At 33.6% G+C, this 14,912-nt stretch overlaps 1 protein-coding gene across 1 annotated transcript in view; it reads left to right on the top strand.

The window, feature by feature from the left end:
* The first annotated feature begins 1,092 nt into the window (after positions 1–1,092).
* Positions 1,093–14,912, top strand: part of LOC113392117 (nephrin-like) — a 72,708-nt gene continuing 58,888 nt past the window's right edge. Inside the window, exon 1 of the mRNA XM_026628399.2 lies at positions 1,093–1,227. Coding sequence (XP_026484184.2) covers positions 1,131–1,227 — 97 coding nt within the window. The 5' untranslated portion in view covers positions 1,093–1,130. The remainder of the gene's footprint in view (positions 1,228–14,912) is intronic.

Genomic DNA, 14,912 nt, shown 5'->3' with positions numbered 1-14,912 from the left:
TCGTCTCTTTGTGTTTTATACTTTTTTTAATAATGCAAAATAGACATTAGTAAAGTTTCCGTAATGAGAAACAATTCGCTGTTTCGGAAATTAATTTCGGAAAATAATAAATTCGAAACGCTAAAAAACGAGAGCGTAAAAAACTTGAAATATTAAAGTGGAGAATTGATGTCCATTTTACGACGCTGCTCCACTGCATATTGGTGGATAAATATGTGTAATATTCTGTCAGGCTGACTCACGATGTTTTGCTTCATAGCCGAACATGAGATGGAATATTAATAAACTTTATATAGCGTCATTAAAAGCTACGAAAATGTATTTAACAAAAGTCTGTTCCAATTAAATAAGGGACATAACATCTTAGTTCCCGATGTTATATATAAACTTGGTGGTAGGGCTTTGTGCTAGCCCGTTTGGGTAGATACCACCCACTCGTCAGATATTCTACCGCCAAACAGGACTATCCAGTGTTATTGTGTACTGGTTTGAAGGGTGAGTAAGCCAGTGTAAGTACAGGCACAAGGGACATAACATATTAGTTCCCAAGGTTGGCGCCATTGTATATGGGCGGTGGAGACCACTTACCATCATTTGGCCCGCATGCTCGTCCGCCTACCTATATTATAAAAAGGAAAAATTGGTGAAACATTGGTACAAAGAATGGCTAATGTGTATGAGCGATGGTTACCACTTGACATCAGGTGACCTGTCTACCTATATTGAATATATTTATATAAAAAAAAACATAAATTCTTTCTCGAAAACTTTTAATCTTAAACAGATTTTATTTTAATATCCATATATAGGTATATCAGGAGAAACGCATATATAAATAATGTATGGTATTTTAGACTCATACAAAATTAAATTGATTTAAAATAATGTTTTTTTTTTTTTTTTGTTTCAGATCGAGGCTACTGCGTCAAGCAAACCTTGTAAAATAGTTTAATAGTAATTATTAATTAATTACAAAATAAGTTCATACATTTCTACGTGTATTTATAAGTGAAAGTGTTGAAAAGAAAATATATTTAAGTTCGTAAAAGTAATCTAAATGATTATAAAATGTTAGTGATGTGATTGTTTGAATCAAATGTAGTGTCGATGAATTGAAGTGTGCTACAACAATGCATTTGTTTCGTATAGATTTCCTTCTTGAAATCGCAATATGCTTACTGTTGTGCTGCGTACGAACACAGCAAGAAGTACTCATCGAAGAATCATGTAAGTATTATTTTTGTGTCTTATTTTCTTGTGTTTTAAGGATAAGCTTAGGTTAGTGTGGTACCTTATTTAAAAACTTGGTAGGCTCTTAAACCACATCATGTTAAGTGGTCACCATCACATATAAGTAATGGCACTGTAGGAGATATTAACTATTTCTTTCATTGCCAATACGCCACCAACCTCGGGGACTGAAATGTTCTAACTGTGGTTACACCGGCTCACTCACCCTTGAACTCAATAAAATTAAGTATTGCTTTGGTGGCAGAATATAAAGTGAGTGCGTGGTACTAAAAAGGCTTTCACAAAGACCTACCACTAAGTGACTGGTAAATTTAATCACATTACGTTATGTTTTTTTATTTCTCGGGTAAAATAAAGATTTTATCCAAATAAATTTCTTAACTAATCAAAAATTATATTAAATAACGAATAAACAAATTATAATATATTGTATTAAAAATGTACTGAGACGTTTCAGGAGGCTGAAAATTAAGGCTTGCTGAAGCCATTTACGAGAAAAAGAATTATGGTCACGCTCGCCGGAATTACATTTAAATAAATTTATATTAAATTAACTAATGAATGAGTTCATTTTGTTTCTTCACAGAGTACAAAAGTAATTTTTATCAGCCAGGTACATTGTCATATATCTGCGGAGACTGATGACGACAAAGATAGATCCTATCTATCAGGTCACCAGTCCTTTATTGATAGCTAAACTACTGATAATTCTTCTTTGTCTTTTTTTAATTACGTCATTAAGTTAATTCAAATTATAAATTAAATCATCTATACTAATATTATAAATGCGAAAGTAACTCTGTCTGTTTGTTGGTCTGTCTGTCTGTCTGTCTGTCTGTCTGTCTGTCGGTCTGTTGCTATTTCACGGCCAAACCACTGAAGCGAATTTGATGAAATTTGATATGAAACGAGCTCCAAGAAAGAGCAAAGGTTATTTTTTTATCCTTAACATCTACGCCCTTAAAACGCGAGCGAAACCGCGATCGACAAGTTTAAAATATTTTGAAAAACTATAAATTGTTCATTCGCTACAAAGTTTCTCTAAATCATTAGCTCTAATGGAAAATCCTTTAGCGAACATGAACTAAAAGATACAATTTTGTACATATACTGCAGCGATTTCTGCTCTTTCACCTGATAACATTAAATTCAGTTCGGTTTCATGGTGATTTTTCTCTACATTCTGACAGATACGCATAATTTATGTCTTAAATTAATCTAGTTTTCCAAATCATGACTTTGATACGTTTGCAGTCAAAACACTTGGACCGTGGAGTAATAGTACAAAAAACTTTGTTAAAAATATAACACCTCGTCTTATTGCCTCACTTGTGATAGGTCGTCATGCAGTGGAAAACTTCAGGAAGGTACTCGAGGGTTGGATGGTTATATGAGATTCCTATCCAATAAAACCACTGCGATGGTCGTTCTTGGCACGGCCTCCCGTGTAGTGCTCCGTTCGTGGCTCGGCGGAGCTCTACTCAGGGTGTGAAAGTGATCTCGCCCCACGCACTCCTCGGTAGTGCGAACTGCAGCACGAGGTCATCCCGATGCCGTCCTCCTCAGGGCCACTTCTTTCTTTCTATCTTTTAAGCCCCGGACGTCGGGCCTGTTTGTAAAATGTAAAACGGGGATATATTGCTAGTATCCTTGATACTGTTTCATGCGGTCATGATTTGTTTAGTAGATATTTTAAATTTTTATTATTATATACTTAATAAATTCAGAACGCAGTGCCGCCTACGTGTGAGAGGGAGAGATGTTAATTATATTGTTCCGAAATAAAAGTATCCTATGTACTGTTCCAGATATTATCTATCGCTGTGCCAAATTTTATTGAGAACGTCAGCCGTTCTGGCGTGATTGAGAAACATCCATCCATCTAACCAAACTTTATCATTTATTAGTAAGATTATAATATGATTAAAATATTAGTAAGGTAAGGCCTTTTTAGTAGTAAGCCTAAATATTAAACAATCTAGAACTTTCCACTCTCAACATTTAAAAACTTCTACAGCTGTCGTGTAATAAATACATGCTTTCAAATATTAAAGTTAAGATTGCTCACTTGAATTGTACCAAAGATTATAGGATCAGGGCAAGAGCCATGGAGATTTTATTTTCTTAATTTGTGTTTACGATTTACTTTCTGCTCTTTTATCCTTTTTAGGTGTCTTGGACTTATTAGCTTAGTGGTAGCTTGTGTGGGTGCAATTCTAGTGACCCTAGATTGCAATGAACTACAGGAGGGTTGTTTATTCAAGAAACTCTTAGAACCTCGAATTAAAATGTTACCAGTATTTTTTTACGCGGCGGTGCAAATGGACCGCCTGATGGTAAATGGTCATTGGCGCTGTCATAAATGTTTACCATTCCTTACATAGTAAATGCACCACCAACCTTGGGAACTATAAAAAGTATTGCTATTTGGCGGTAGAATACCCGGTGAGTGGGTGGCACTAAATTAAATGGGCTTGCACAAAAGCCCTACCATCAAGTAAAGTATGCTGGCGTGCTCACTTGTGCACACTTTTATTTCATGCGCATCTCTCTTTTTAATAATCAAAGGTCATGTAATACTTCCATAACCAACACGTATCGTCAAAATTTGCAACATCTCTTCCAATTTCCGGGCGAACAAAATTGTCGGCATTCGTAATGTAGTTTTTTTTTGCGTTGCGAATAAGTTAACAAGATAAATGGATTATGATCATTATAAATACATTTAAACAATGTGTATTCCGTTAATATGAACGATAAAATAATTAAACAGCGTACTATTATCAACGGTTCGACGCTAGCACGTTTATTGAGAGAGTTAAATGCAATGATGTAATCTGCTGGTCGCGTCCGTTGTTAACTAGGGAACATCCAATTGAGAATATGGAGCTTAGACGTTTAATTCATATGAAATAATGGATAACATACCTTATTAAATATTTTTTAACGTTGACTGTTGAGAGTTAAATTTTATGTTTCGTAATCAATCAAAATATTCTTTGTTCAAGTAGGTGAGTCACACACATTGTGTTCGGTTAATCGTTTCGAGGTCCGTTGATCTATTAGTGGGTGATCTAGACAATTTTTTTAGGAGGTGGTATTCGTTAGTAATCTTGATCGTTATTGAATGGTCTTAAGTTCGAAATGGGTTCAAATATTTATCACATGCATTGAAAATTATGCTACAAAATTGCGTCTCATCATCCACCTGCCCTTATTCCAATTTACTTGGGGTCGGCGTAGCATGTCTTCTTCTTCCATACTTCTCTATCTGACGTCATCTCACAAGTAACATTCTTTCCAGCCATATCATCTTTCACACAATCCATCCATCTTTTCATTGGCCGTCCCATTCTTCTATATCCATTCACGTCCATGCTCAAGACCTTCCTCATAATATGTTTCTCATTCCTCCGCATAACATGTCCATACCATGATAGTCGCCTTGCATATAACTTCTCTATCGTAATATTCTTAGGTACAAATATTCAAGTAGGTTGAGGTTAGTGTTGAATTAAAAGAAAAGCTACTGTCGGTTCAGAAAGTAGATTCTACTCCACCATTGTAACTGTATGTCAATAAAGTACTATTCAATTTATATATATCCCGCATAGATATTAACAAATGATAAGTAATTTTAATTTTTAATATCATCTCGTATTACGTCTTATTATTATATTTATTTTTTTGACATAAGTTCTAATTTTTTTAATAGACCAAGTTTCGAAAGGTATCGAGCTCCAAAATAAACAAACAAACATACTTCTAACCGTGATTGCGAATACGTAATAGAAAGACAATTCTCGAAAAGCCTTGATTTTAGTTTTTAATATTATCACGCGTATTTGCACCGTCTTCCTCCATTTTGAAATAGTAATAACTTTTATTTCCCGCCTCATACATCTCGCTCACTCATAAAGAACGTTTCATTCCCACATATTATATTCTTATAACATATATTGGCAGGATCGTTACGTTTTATTCATTACCATTACACGTTTCCCTTAGAGAAGATTGACGCTTCAAATCTGGGCAAGCACAGCTGAGTTCTGATATAATTTATGTGATAACCCATACCCTATAGTGTTCAATATTACGATACCGTAAAGATTCAATATTATATAAATCATAAGGTTTTCGGCCATTTGTCGCCCATTAAATCGGAATTGCGACTAAATCGAAAAATGCTGCTATCATTCTTGACAAGTACGACGCGGTTATGATTTGTACGGTCACGTTTTAAATTTGATTTGAATATACATAAAGTGTCGCCTTCAATTTCCTATGCTTTCTTATCTGAAATGATATATTTTCTAAGTAGATATAATAATTGAGATGAGTCGGGGTGGTGTTTGGGTCATAATGACAAAAGAAAGAAGATATCCCGATCAGTTATATATAGAAATAAATTACTGATTGAGGGGCTTGTTGTTAAAGTTGCGGTCTGTATTATTAATTGGAACTTGCTAAGTGATAAGTACTCTCCACGTCTGGCTGGTCGCCATATCGTTGCTCTTGTCTGAAATCGATGTGTGACTCCGCTGACTTTGTAATATTAGTATTGAAATGAATTATTCATACGTTGAGTATTATTATAAATTACTTATGCGCTAAGATTTCTTACGTATGCGATTTGTGTCATGATCCTCGTATTTTTTTTGTAGTTATGTCTTAGTATTAGATTTATTTTCATTTAAATAACTTGGTGTATTCGATGAGTGCCACTATATAGTATAAAACAAAGCCGCTTCCCGTTGTCTGTCTGTCTCTATGTTTGCTTAGATCTTTAAAATTCATCTCAATTCATCCATTGAGCAGCAATGGATTTTGATGCGGTTTTTTTTAATAGATAGAAGAAATCAAATATTTTTAATTATTTATTAATATTAATTTTTAATTATTAATTAAAAATTAATAATGCGGTAGATAGATAGAGAAAAGTGATTCAAAAGGAAGATTTATATGTATAATACATGCATAATATAGTTGAGAAACACTGATAATTTTAGAGTTTTCTAATGTGATGGCTGGACTGATTGGCTGAACTGACTGTCTGAACTCTATGAGATAGATCAAAATAATGAAGTACATTATTGTTCACCTTAAAAAGGTATACAAAAACGTCTGCAATGGTATATGTCTATATCTAAGGGATAACCCACAATAACCATTTCAATGGCTTATTTACGAAGTGATTTTAAGCAATAAGGCATTAATCCTTATCCAATTAAGTACCTTAAATACATTGTGCATTTAATATGGATCAATATGGCACTGAATTGACTGAAAAAGCTGTGAACGTTGTATATAAAGACATTCTGCAGTATATTTAGTATCAGCAGCACCCGTGCAAAGCCGGGGCTAAGTCGCTAAATTAGGTTTTACAGAACGCAGGCAGATGTGACACATTTAGAAAGAAAAAAATTAGAATTAAAGAAAACTAATCAATAAATGTAGAACGAAATAAATAAAAATGTAGAGTTTCGTTTTTAAAATAAACATTAGTTATATTTATTTATTTCAGGAAAACAACAGCATATTATAAAAAAATATAAACATATAATACGGTATACAGAGAATAGAGCCAATTACTGTTTTCCATTGAATTATGCAAACTTAATATTAGTTAATAGAAGTAGCAACACAGAGTTTTGATAGATAACATGTAAAAGTAACAACAAAACAATGAATTAAAAATAACAAAAACTAAATAATAAAAAAAGGAATGAATACAAATTAGGCGACACAGACCATGTTGTGAATCAGGGTGTGGGTGTTGGGTGCAGTTACATTGTTATTTTGTGCGTAAGTGATTGTATGTGTTTAGATGTATACAAGTTTTGTGTGAGTTTGAATGGTTAAATTGAATTCTGAGCCGTAAGAATGTCTTTTTTATATCGACCGATGAAATAAATAGATTTGTGAATATTTTTTATTATATAGTGAGAAAACGCGTGGCAATGTAGTTTTTAGAGTTTTTTTGTTTTTAATTATAAAGCCTAGTAGTTTATAGGCCTTATTAGTTATATAATCAATGTGATGATTGAGTAATAGTTTCGAGTCTAATAAAACACCTAGATAACGAATCAGGTTAGTTTTCTTTAAAGGAACGCCACCCATTGTGTAATATTGTCTTAATTTTTCGGGTAAAAGAAATTTGCGAGCATTTATTTACATTAACGGAAATCCTGTTCATTGTATAATAATTATATAATCTATCCAAGTCACTGTGAAGTAATATACAATCTTCTATACTGTTAATTTTTCTATATACTTTTTTGTCATCGGCGAACATTAAGAAGTTTGAGTATTTAAAGCAGACACCAATATCAAACAGATAGGTTTTATAGAGCAGAGGTCCTAAATGTGACCCCTGAGGTACACCAGAAGTAATATCAACATAGTCAGAACAAGAGCCACCAATTCTTACAGCCTGCCTTTTATTGGATATATAAGATTTCAACCATCGAAAGAGATCACCACGAATTCCTAAGCCGTGCAATTTGTGTAAAAGGATAACATGGTCTACACGCTCGAAGGCTTTTTCGAAATCAGTGTAGACCACGTCAGCTTGAGCCCCTGAGTCCATATAAATGTAAATATCACTAATAAAAATTGATAAATTGGATAATGTAGACAGATTTTTCATAAAACCATGCTGATTATAAGGAATAACTGTCGCGAGGAAAGGGTATAATTTGTTGTATACTAGCTTCTCTAAGATCTTACTTGGAATATTCAAAATAGAAATAGGTCTATAATTTTCTATCTCTGCCTTGGGCCCTTTCTTATGGATAGGAACTGTAAGTGCCTCCTTCCATTTAGCGGGAAACACGCCTTCCGTCAACGATTTATTAAATATTAGTGTTAAAGGTAAAGCTAATTCACTAGCGCAAGATTTAATAAAAATTGAAGGTATGTTATCACTACCAGAGCCTTTTTGAATATCGAGAGATGTTAACAATTTTAAGACTTCCTCTTCGGTCACAGTGAAAGAGTGGTAAGTATCGTCTGCCGCTGAGGGTATTTCGTGTAATACATAGGTTGTCGTAGTTAAGTGCACTTTTAATAAAGACGTTCTTGAAGAAATCGCTAAAACCAGAACATATTTCTTTTTCGCCATTGTAAATTTTATTACCAATACGTAAGGAACTTGGATAAGGGCTTTGATTTTTACGTTTGGATAAAATATGTTCGTGAAGAAGCTTAGGTGAAGTTTTAATGCCTTCTTGTATTCCAAAAATGTGGGAGTCATAGCATTCAGCTTGAATACGCTTTTGTCTGTCACGAAGCAATTTTAATTCATCATAATCGAGTGGATTATAGTGCATCTTCCATTTGCGATGTACATTAAATTTTGCTTTAGTTATAGAAATCAACGCTTTAGAGTACCAGACCGGATAGTTATACATCCCACCCGAAAGAGACTTAGGCACGAAGGAGTTCCTAATAACGTTATTTGTTAAGTTTATATTATACGAGTCACGAACCCAAGGGAATATTAGGAGAGAGGGTATGATGATTTCTAGTTAGGATATATATAAATTTAAGAGTACTTTATTGATATACTCTCTTATTTAAATGGTGGAAAAGAGTTTCTTGTCGGTTCTTCTCGGTATAATCTACTCTCCGAACCGGTCAAAACTGTAACATGACGATTCAAAAGCTCTTATGAGCCTACTTGAATAAAGAATATTTTGATTTCGATCTTGATTATTATTTAAGAGAATGACGTGTAGTTTTCCATTTCGTAATAGGATTCAGTCTTACCTCCTTGTCACGCTAAAATACGTCAATAAATTATATATATTTAAGCACCATTAGCTCACTTAGTTATTAAATAATCTGTTTATAGATAAAATTAAATATTTATAGTAAGATAATTGAACAAATCCGTTTTTCTAGCTAAAATACGTTTGAATATATATTAAACTGTAAAGCTAGCAACTTATATAGTAAAATTATATGTTAAACCTAAATGTATTACTAAATAAGAGCCCGTCAGGGTAGACACCCATTTATCAGATATTCTACCGCCAAAAAGCAGTACTCAGTGTTGGTGTGTTCCGGTCTGAAGGGTAACCGAGCCATTGTAACTTCAGGTATGATGGACATAACATCTTTAGTTCAGAAGTTTGGTGTGGCATGTGTCATGTAAGGAATGGTTAATATTTCTTACATCGCCATTGTCTTGGGCGGTGGTGACTACTTTCCATCAGATGGTATATTTGATCGTCCGCCTGCCTATTTCATAATAAAAGTCCTAATCTCGTACAGTATTAATTCCTCTTACAACATAAGCTTTAAACTTATTATTATTCATAAAACAGAATAAAATTAGGTAACTATACTGGCGACTCTTGTTGTTTTTTTAATCCATCAACATCCAGAAATTAAACTTCAACTATCAAAGAGAAAATTTTCAGAATTTCACCTTTGATTGTGCTGTTGTGAATAAAATCAAGACGAAAACAGATGCTCGTCAGACGTGCAATTAACAAGGGATTTCAAACTGGCTTTTAATTGCTTCCATAGAAATTTTTGCATAGCAAATTATTTTTCGACACAAACATAACAATGGAATATTAAAATATATTTTATTATATTAGTTAAAATTTTTGGAAATAAAAGGTTGAACAAGCTTAATGTGTCTTATTGTTATTCATTTAATTGGAGGTTAAGAGTAACAAAAGAGTTTCTAGACGGTTTTTTCTTGATAGAATTAACAATCAGAACCGACTGTAGTTTTAAATTAAATTTAATCCTGTAACCGCGATTTCAGGCATTTTCTGCCTCGGACAACCACTTAAGTATGTCCATTATGATAACCCCGACATTTTTGAATTTCTATTAAAAAAAAATGTGCTGAAATGTGCCCAGTTTGTGCTACGATGTGACGCTTGAAAAAAAAAATTTACTCAAACAATATCATTTTTATGAGGAGGTCCTTTTTTTCAAGTCTGGTTAGCACAGCTACTTTACTTTATCGAATTTATTAAAATTGTGCCGTAATGTGCTCGACATGTGCTGTCATTTGCAGATGTAAAAAAAAAACCAAAATGTTTTTTGCAATTTTACAAGTAAACAACAAAATTTCGAAAATATAATCATTTTTTTTTTTAAAAAGAATAGATGTGCTAAAATGTGCTCAGTATGTGGTATGATGTGCCGCTTGCCAAGCCAGACAGACTGGCGCCGTAACGCGTTACGTAACGAAGCGGTTTCCCTCTCATAAGAAGTTATCACTTCAAAAAATCCGACGGTACTTTTGCATATTGATTTCATTACGTGTAATTGTTTTTATTTTTGTAGAAAAAGAGGAGACGCTTTATACGATGTAGGTTAACATACATACATTTTTTTAAGCTATTCCAGTAACCATTGCCGAGAAAATGGGATCGAACACCTTCATGGTGTTCGTCTATACCACTAGTAGTAATTGAGAAGGAGAAGGAATAAAGGGAAGTTTATTGCACCACGCTGCTCAAATGCGATTAGTTATAAACATAAATTAAATAATTGAAGATGATTCTCTGTCCCTTTCGTGAGGACAGTGACTTTGTAATTATTCTCGAATATTCCATATAACTCATGATTTGTTGGTAGTACAGTTGCATAATTGTGTTCAACGGTGATATTCTTTATGTATTCACACCGTATTCCAATTAAATTTTGACAACGATGATATGCCATTTTGATACTTGTATCTTATAAATTTTGTAATTATTTTAGTTAATCTCAAATGTTACATTTTGACATTTCACGCTCATGTTTTGAGTTTTGAGTTTTATATATTTATTCAAGAATCATCTGTATTTCTATTAGAAGTTCACTTTTTTTAATATCATTAAAGTTTTTTTATTGGTTGTCTGGATTTGAACCCGTTTTCATCACCGTGAATCCACCGTGCGCGGTTGGTCAGATATTTGCCAAAACATATCTTTAAGAATAGCCAAAGCCATTATTCCAAGACAAAAACTTGTATTAATTCTTCGAGACTCATTAAAAAACAACTACCTAATAGATTTTTGTTGACCTCACTTGCGGTTCTCGTATATTTCTTTGACTAAATAATATCACGTCTAAAAATCATTAAATTTACTTGAATGTAGGAAATTGTACCGTCTGGGTAGGAATTGTTGTATTCCGGTTTGAACTGTAACTATAGGCAAAATAAACATAAAATCTTAGCTCCTAATGTTGGTGGGCATTAGCGATTTAAAGAATGGTAAAAAAAACTTAACGGTTCCAATATTTATGGGCAACAACTCACATGAATGGATTTTCTCGCCTGCCTATAATATAGAAAATACGGTACTTTAAGTGTATCATATAAAAACTACCAAATAGTTTTATTCTTGTGTTCTGGTTTAAAGAGTAAGTGAGCCGACGTAACCACAGGCACAAGGGACATAACATCTCAGTTTTCAAATGTTGGTGGGATATTGACGATGTAAAGAAAGGATAATATCTATTACATCGCCAATGTTTGTTGACAGTGGTGACCAATTACATTCAGATAGTCCTAATTGAATTTGGTTTCATCCAATGGGTAGCTGAATATTAACAGCTTGGCATAAACGTGTTCTAAATGCTAAATCTCGGTAAAGAAAAAAAGATCGATACGAAAGCTGCATGCTAAATGTTCTGCAACATGTTTAATGTATATCTTCCAATCCGAAATAGAACAGCAAAGTGGATTAAGGTCAGTATCCTTTCTCTTATAAAGGGAAATGGGTCTCGGTCTAAAAATGGAATTACGCAGCAGATATTTACGTTATAATAATTTGCCACATATTTATATCAAAATATACTTTATTCAAGTAGGCTTTTACAAGCACTTTTGAATCGTCATTTAACAAACTATATTAAGTGAATCTACCACCGGTTCGGAATGCAGATTCTACCGAGTTAATTGAAGTTAGAACAATTCTCCAATTCATTTCGCAAGAAAATCCACATCTACAGTAATATTATAAGTGCGAAAATATCTCTGTCTGGCTGTCTGTTGCTCTTTCACGGCCAAACCTCTGAAAGGAATACTTTGAAAATTGTTATGAAGCAAGGTTGGGGCCCAAGAAAGTACACAAGCTACTTTTTATGCTCCAAACCTTACGACCAACTTCTAAAGCGAAGCTCAGAGCGACGACTAGTTTAAGATAAATTATTCGCATTACAAATTTTGGTGCAAATAGTCGTAAGTAATAATTACAGGTTTTAGAAGATTGTGAAAATTTATTCGTATAATTTTTAGTACAATTACTCACTGCTTCTGAACTGTCTTGAGCCGAGATGGCCCAGTGGTTAGAACGCGTGCATCTTAACCGATGATTTCGGGTTCAAACCCAGGCAAGCACCACTGAATTTTCATGTGCTTAATTTGTGTTTATAATTCATCTCGTGCTCGGCGGTTAAGGAAAACATCGTGAGGAAACCTGCATGTGTCTAATTTCAAAGAAATTCTGCCACATGTGTATTCCACCAACCCGCATTGGAGCAGCGTGGTGGAATATGCTCCATTCCTTCTCCTCAACGGGAGAGGAGGCCTTAGCCCAGCAGTGGGTAATTTACAGGCTGATTATGTTATTTTTTTATGTTTCTGAACTGTCTCGTTTACGTAGCGGCTAGCTTATGAAGCTGTGAATCCTGGGTTCTAAACCTAGGTTGAACCTTCTGTTGAGAAGTTCATTCAAAAGTAAAAGAATGTGAGTGAGCTAGTATAATTACAGGCACAAGGGACATAACATTTTAGTTCCCACGGTTGGTGGCGTATGTTATGGGTAGTTAATATTTCTTAGTGTCAATGTCTATGTGCGGTAGTGACCACTTTTTAACAGTACCTATTTGCCTGCCTACCTAATTTTATTCCTTAAGATGATGAAACATAATGAACCTTTAAATAAATGAATGTTCTTTATGTGTTGGTGATATTAATGATATTTTTTGGCTTGCAGGCGAGACAGGTCTTAGGTTGGAACTGCAGATGGCGCTGCTATCTGGAAGTTTTTTTTAAATTCTTAGTTCACATGGACGAAGTCTTTACGGGCCTTAGAACCTATCCTTATACTTACTAAAATTATAAAGGCGGAAGTTCGTATGTATATAATGATAATAATAATTTATTGGCGCAAAAATATAACAAAAGGTAAATAAATATTACAAAAAAAACCCTTTTATATGTATATATGAGTTTACAAAATAAATATGAATATATTTAAATATTACTAGTAGCGAAGTACTCTATTTACATGTGGTTTGGCATTTTACAAAGAGCGAAACTTATTACCCTTTATGGGTTATTTACGTAACCTGTGCTAAGGATAAGCATACCTAATGGAAAATTAAAAGTAACATTAAATACATGCATAGCAGAGTCATTTGAAGAGGTAAAAACAAATTTAAAAAAGGAATAATAAAACAAAAACAGAACATAGTTTTTTTTTTTTCGACGAACTGCGTGGTCGAGTAGTGCGTACACCGCCTTTCTTGGGTACGCCACTCCGAGGCCCAGGTTCGATTCCCGGCCGAGTCGATGTAGAAAAAGTTCATTAGTTTTCTACGTTGTCTTGGGTCTGGATGTTTGGGGTAACGTCGTTACTTCTGCTATTTTCCATAACACAAGTGCTTTAGTTACTTACATTGGGATCAGAGTAATGTATGTGATGTTGTCCCATATTTAAATATAAGCGAAAACGCAAAACTTTTACACGCAAAAACTACTGAATGTATTTTAATAAAACTTTACAATAATATACCATATATATCAGAATAACACATATGCTATATTTTATAAATATATTGCGTGAATAATACTTGGCAACCCACCCCTAACACGCGAGTAAAGCCGCGTTCGAAAACTAGTATAGAATATATTTATTTTGTATTTCAAAGCGTATAAAATAATAGCACTTATTATTCAAACTATTTCTTGTGATAAGTTGTGTGTTGTGGACGATATGATTCACACCACTGATTTAAAAGATATTCTTCAAATGTCATATCTAGTCTGAATCACAATGTAGTCGTATTTGGATGAACAGCAAATCTATTCTGTGGAGCTATTCCGTAAGATCAAATTCGAAACGTGATATAGAACACGAGATTATATTTCAGTAAGTGATACATTTATTACAATAGAAATAGATACGTAAATAATAATCTATCTTTAAAATGTTGTCATTGGGTCGTGTTGTCTCTTTCTTACACAATAGCTTTGTAAGAAAGATTGTTGAACGCACACACAAATACACACACAGTTTTATTGTAAAATATTTTATATTTCTTAGAATGCATAAAATTTAAATGTTATACGTACAAATATCGTATAAACGTAACTAGTGTTTGCCCAGTGATTAAAATTCGACCAATATCTAGATATTAAAATTTGAGTAAAACATAATATGTTGAAACAAACATTTCATTGCATTGCATGTTTCGAACAGGGAATTTCAATTCTTATTTTTCAAATATTTTTATCGATAAAAATATATCGATATTTGGAAAGATACTGTTTTGTCTTGTTGTGTTTTGCTATATACCAAATTTCCACCAACCCGCATTGGGGCAGCGTGGGGAATATGCTCCAAACCTCCTCAAACGGAGAACGGGTCTTAACCCAGCAGTGGGAAATTTACAGGCTGTTAATGATGATGATGATGATA

The sequence above is a fragment of the Vanessa tameamea genome, chromosome 27 (genome assembly GCF_037043105.1).
Source record: "Vanessa tameamea isolate UH-Manoa-2023 chromosome 27, ilVanTame1 primary haplotype, whole genome shotgun sequence".
NCBI lineage: Eukaryota > Metazoa > Arthropoda > Insecta > Lepidoptera > Nymphalidae > Vanessa > Vanessa tameamea.
This window is presented reverse-complemented; position numbering and strand designations above follow the sequence as displayed.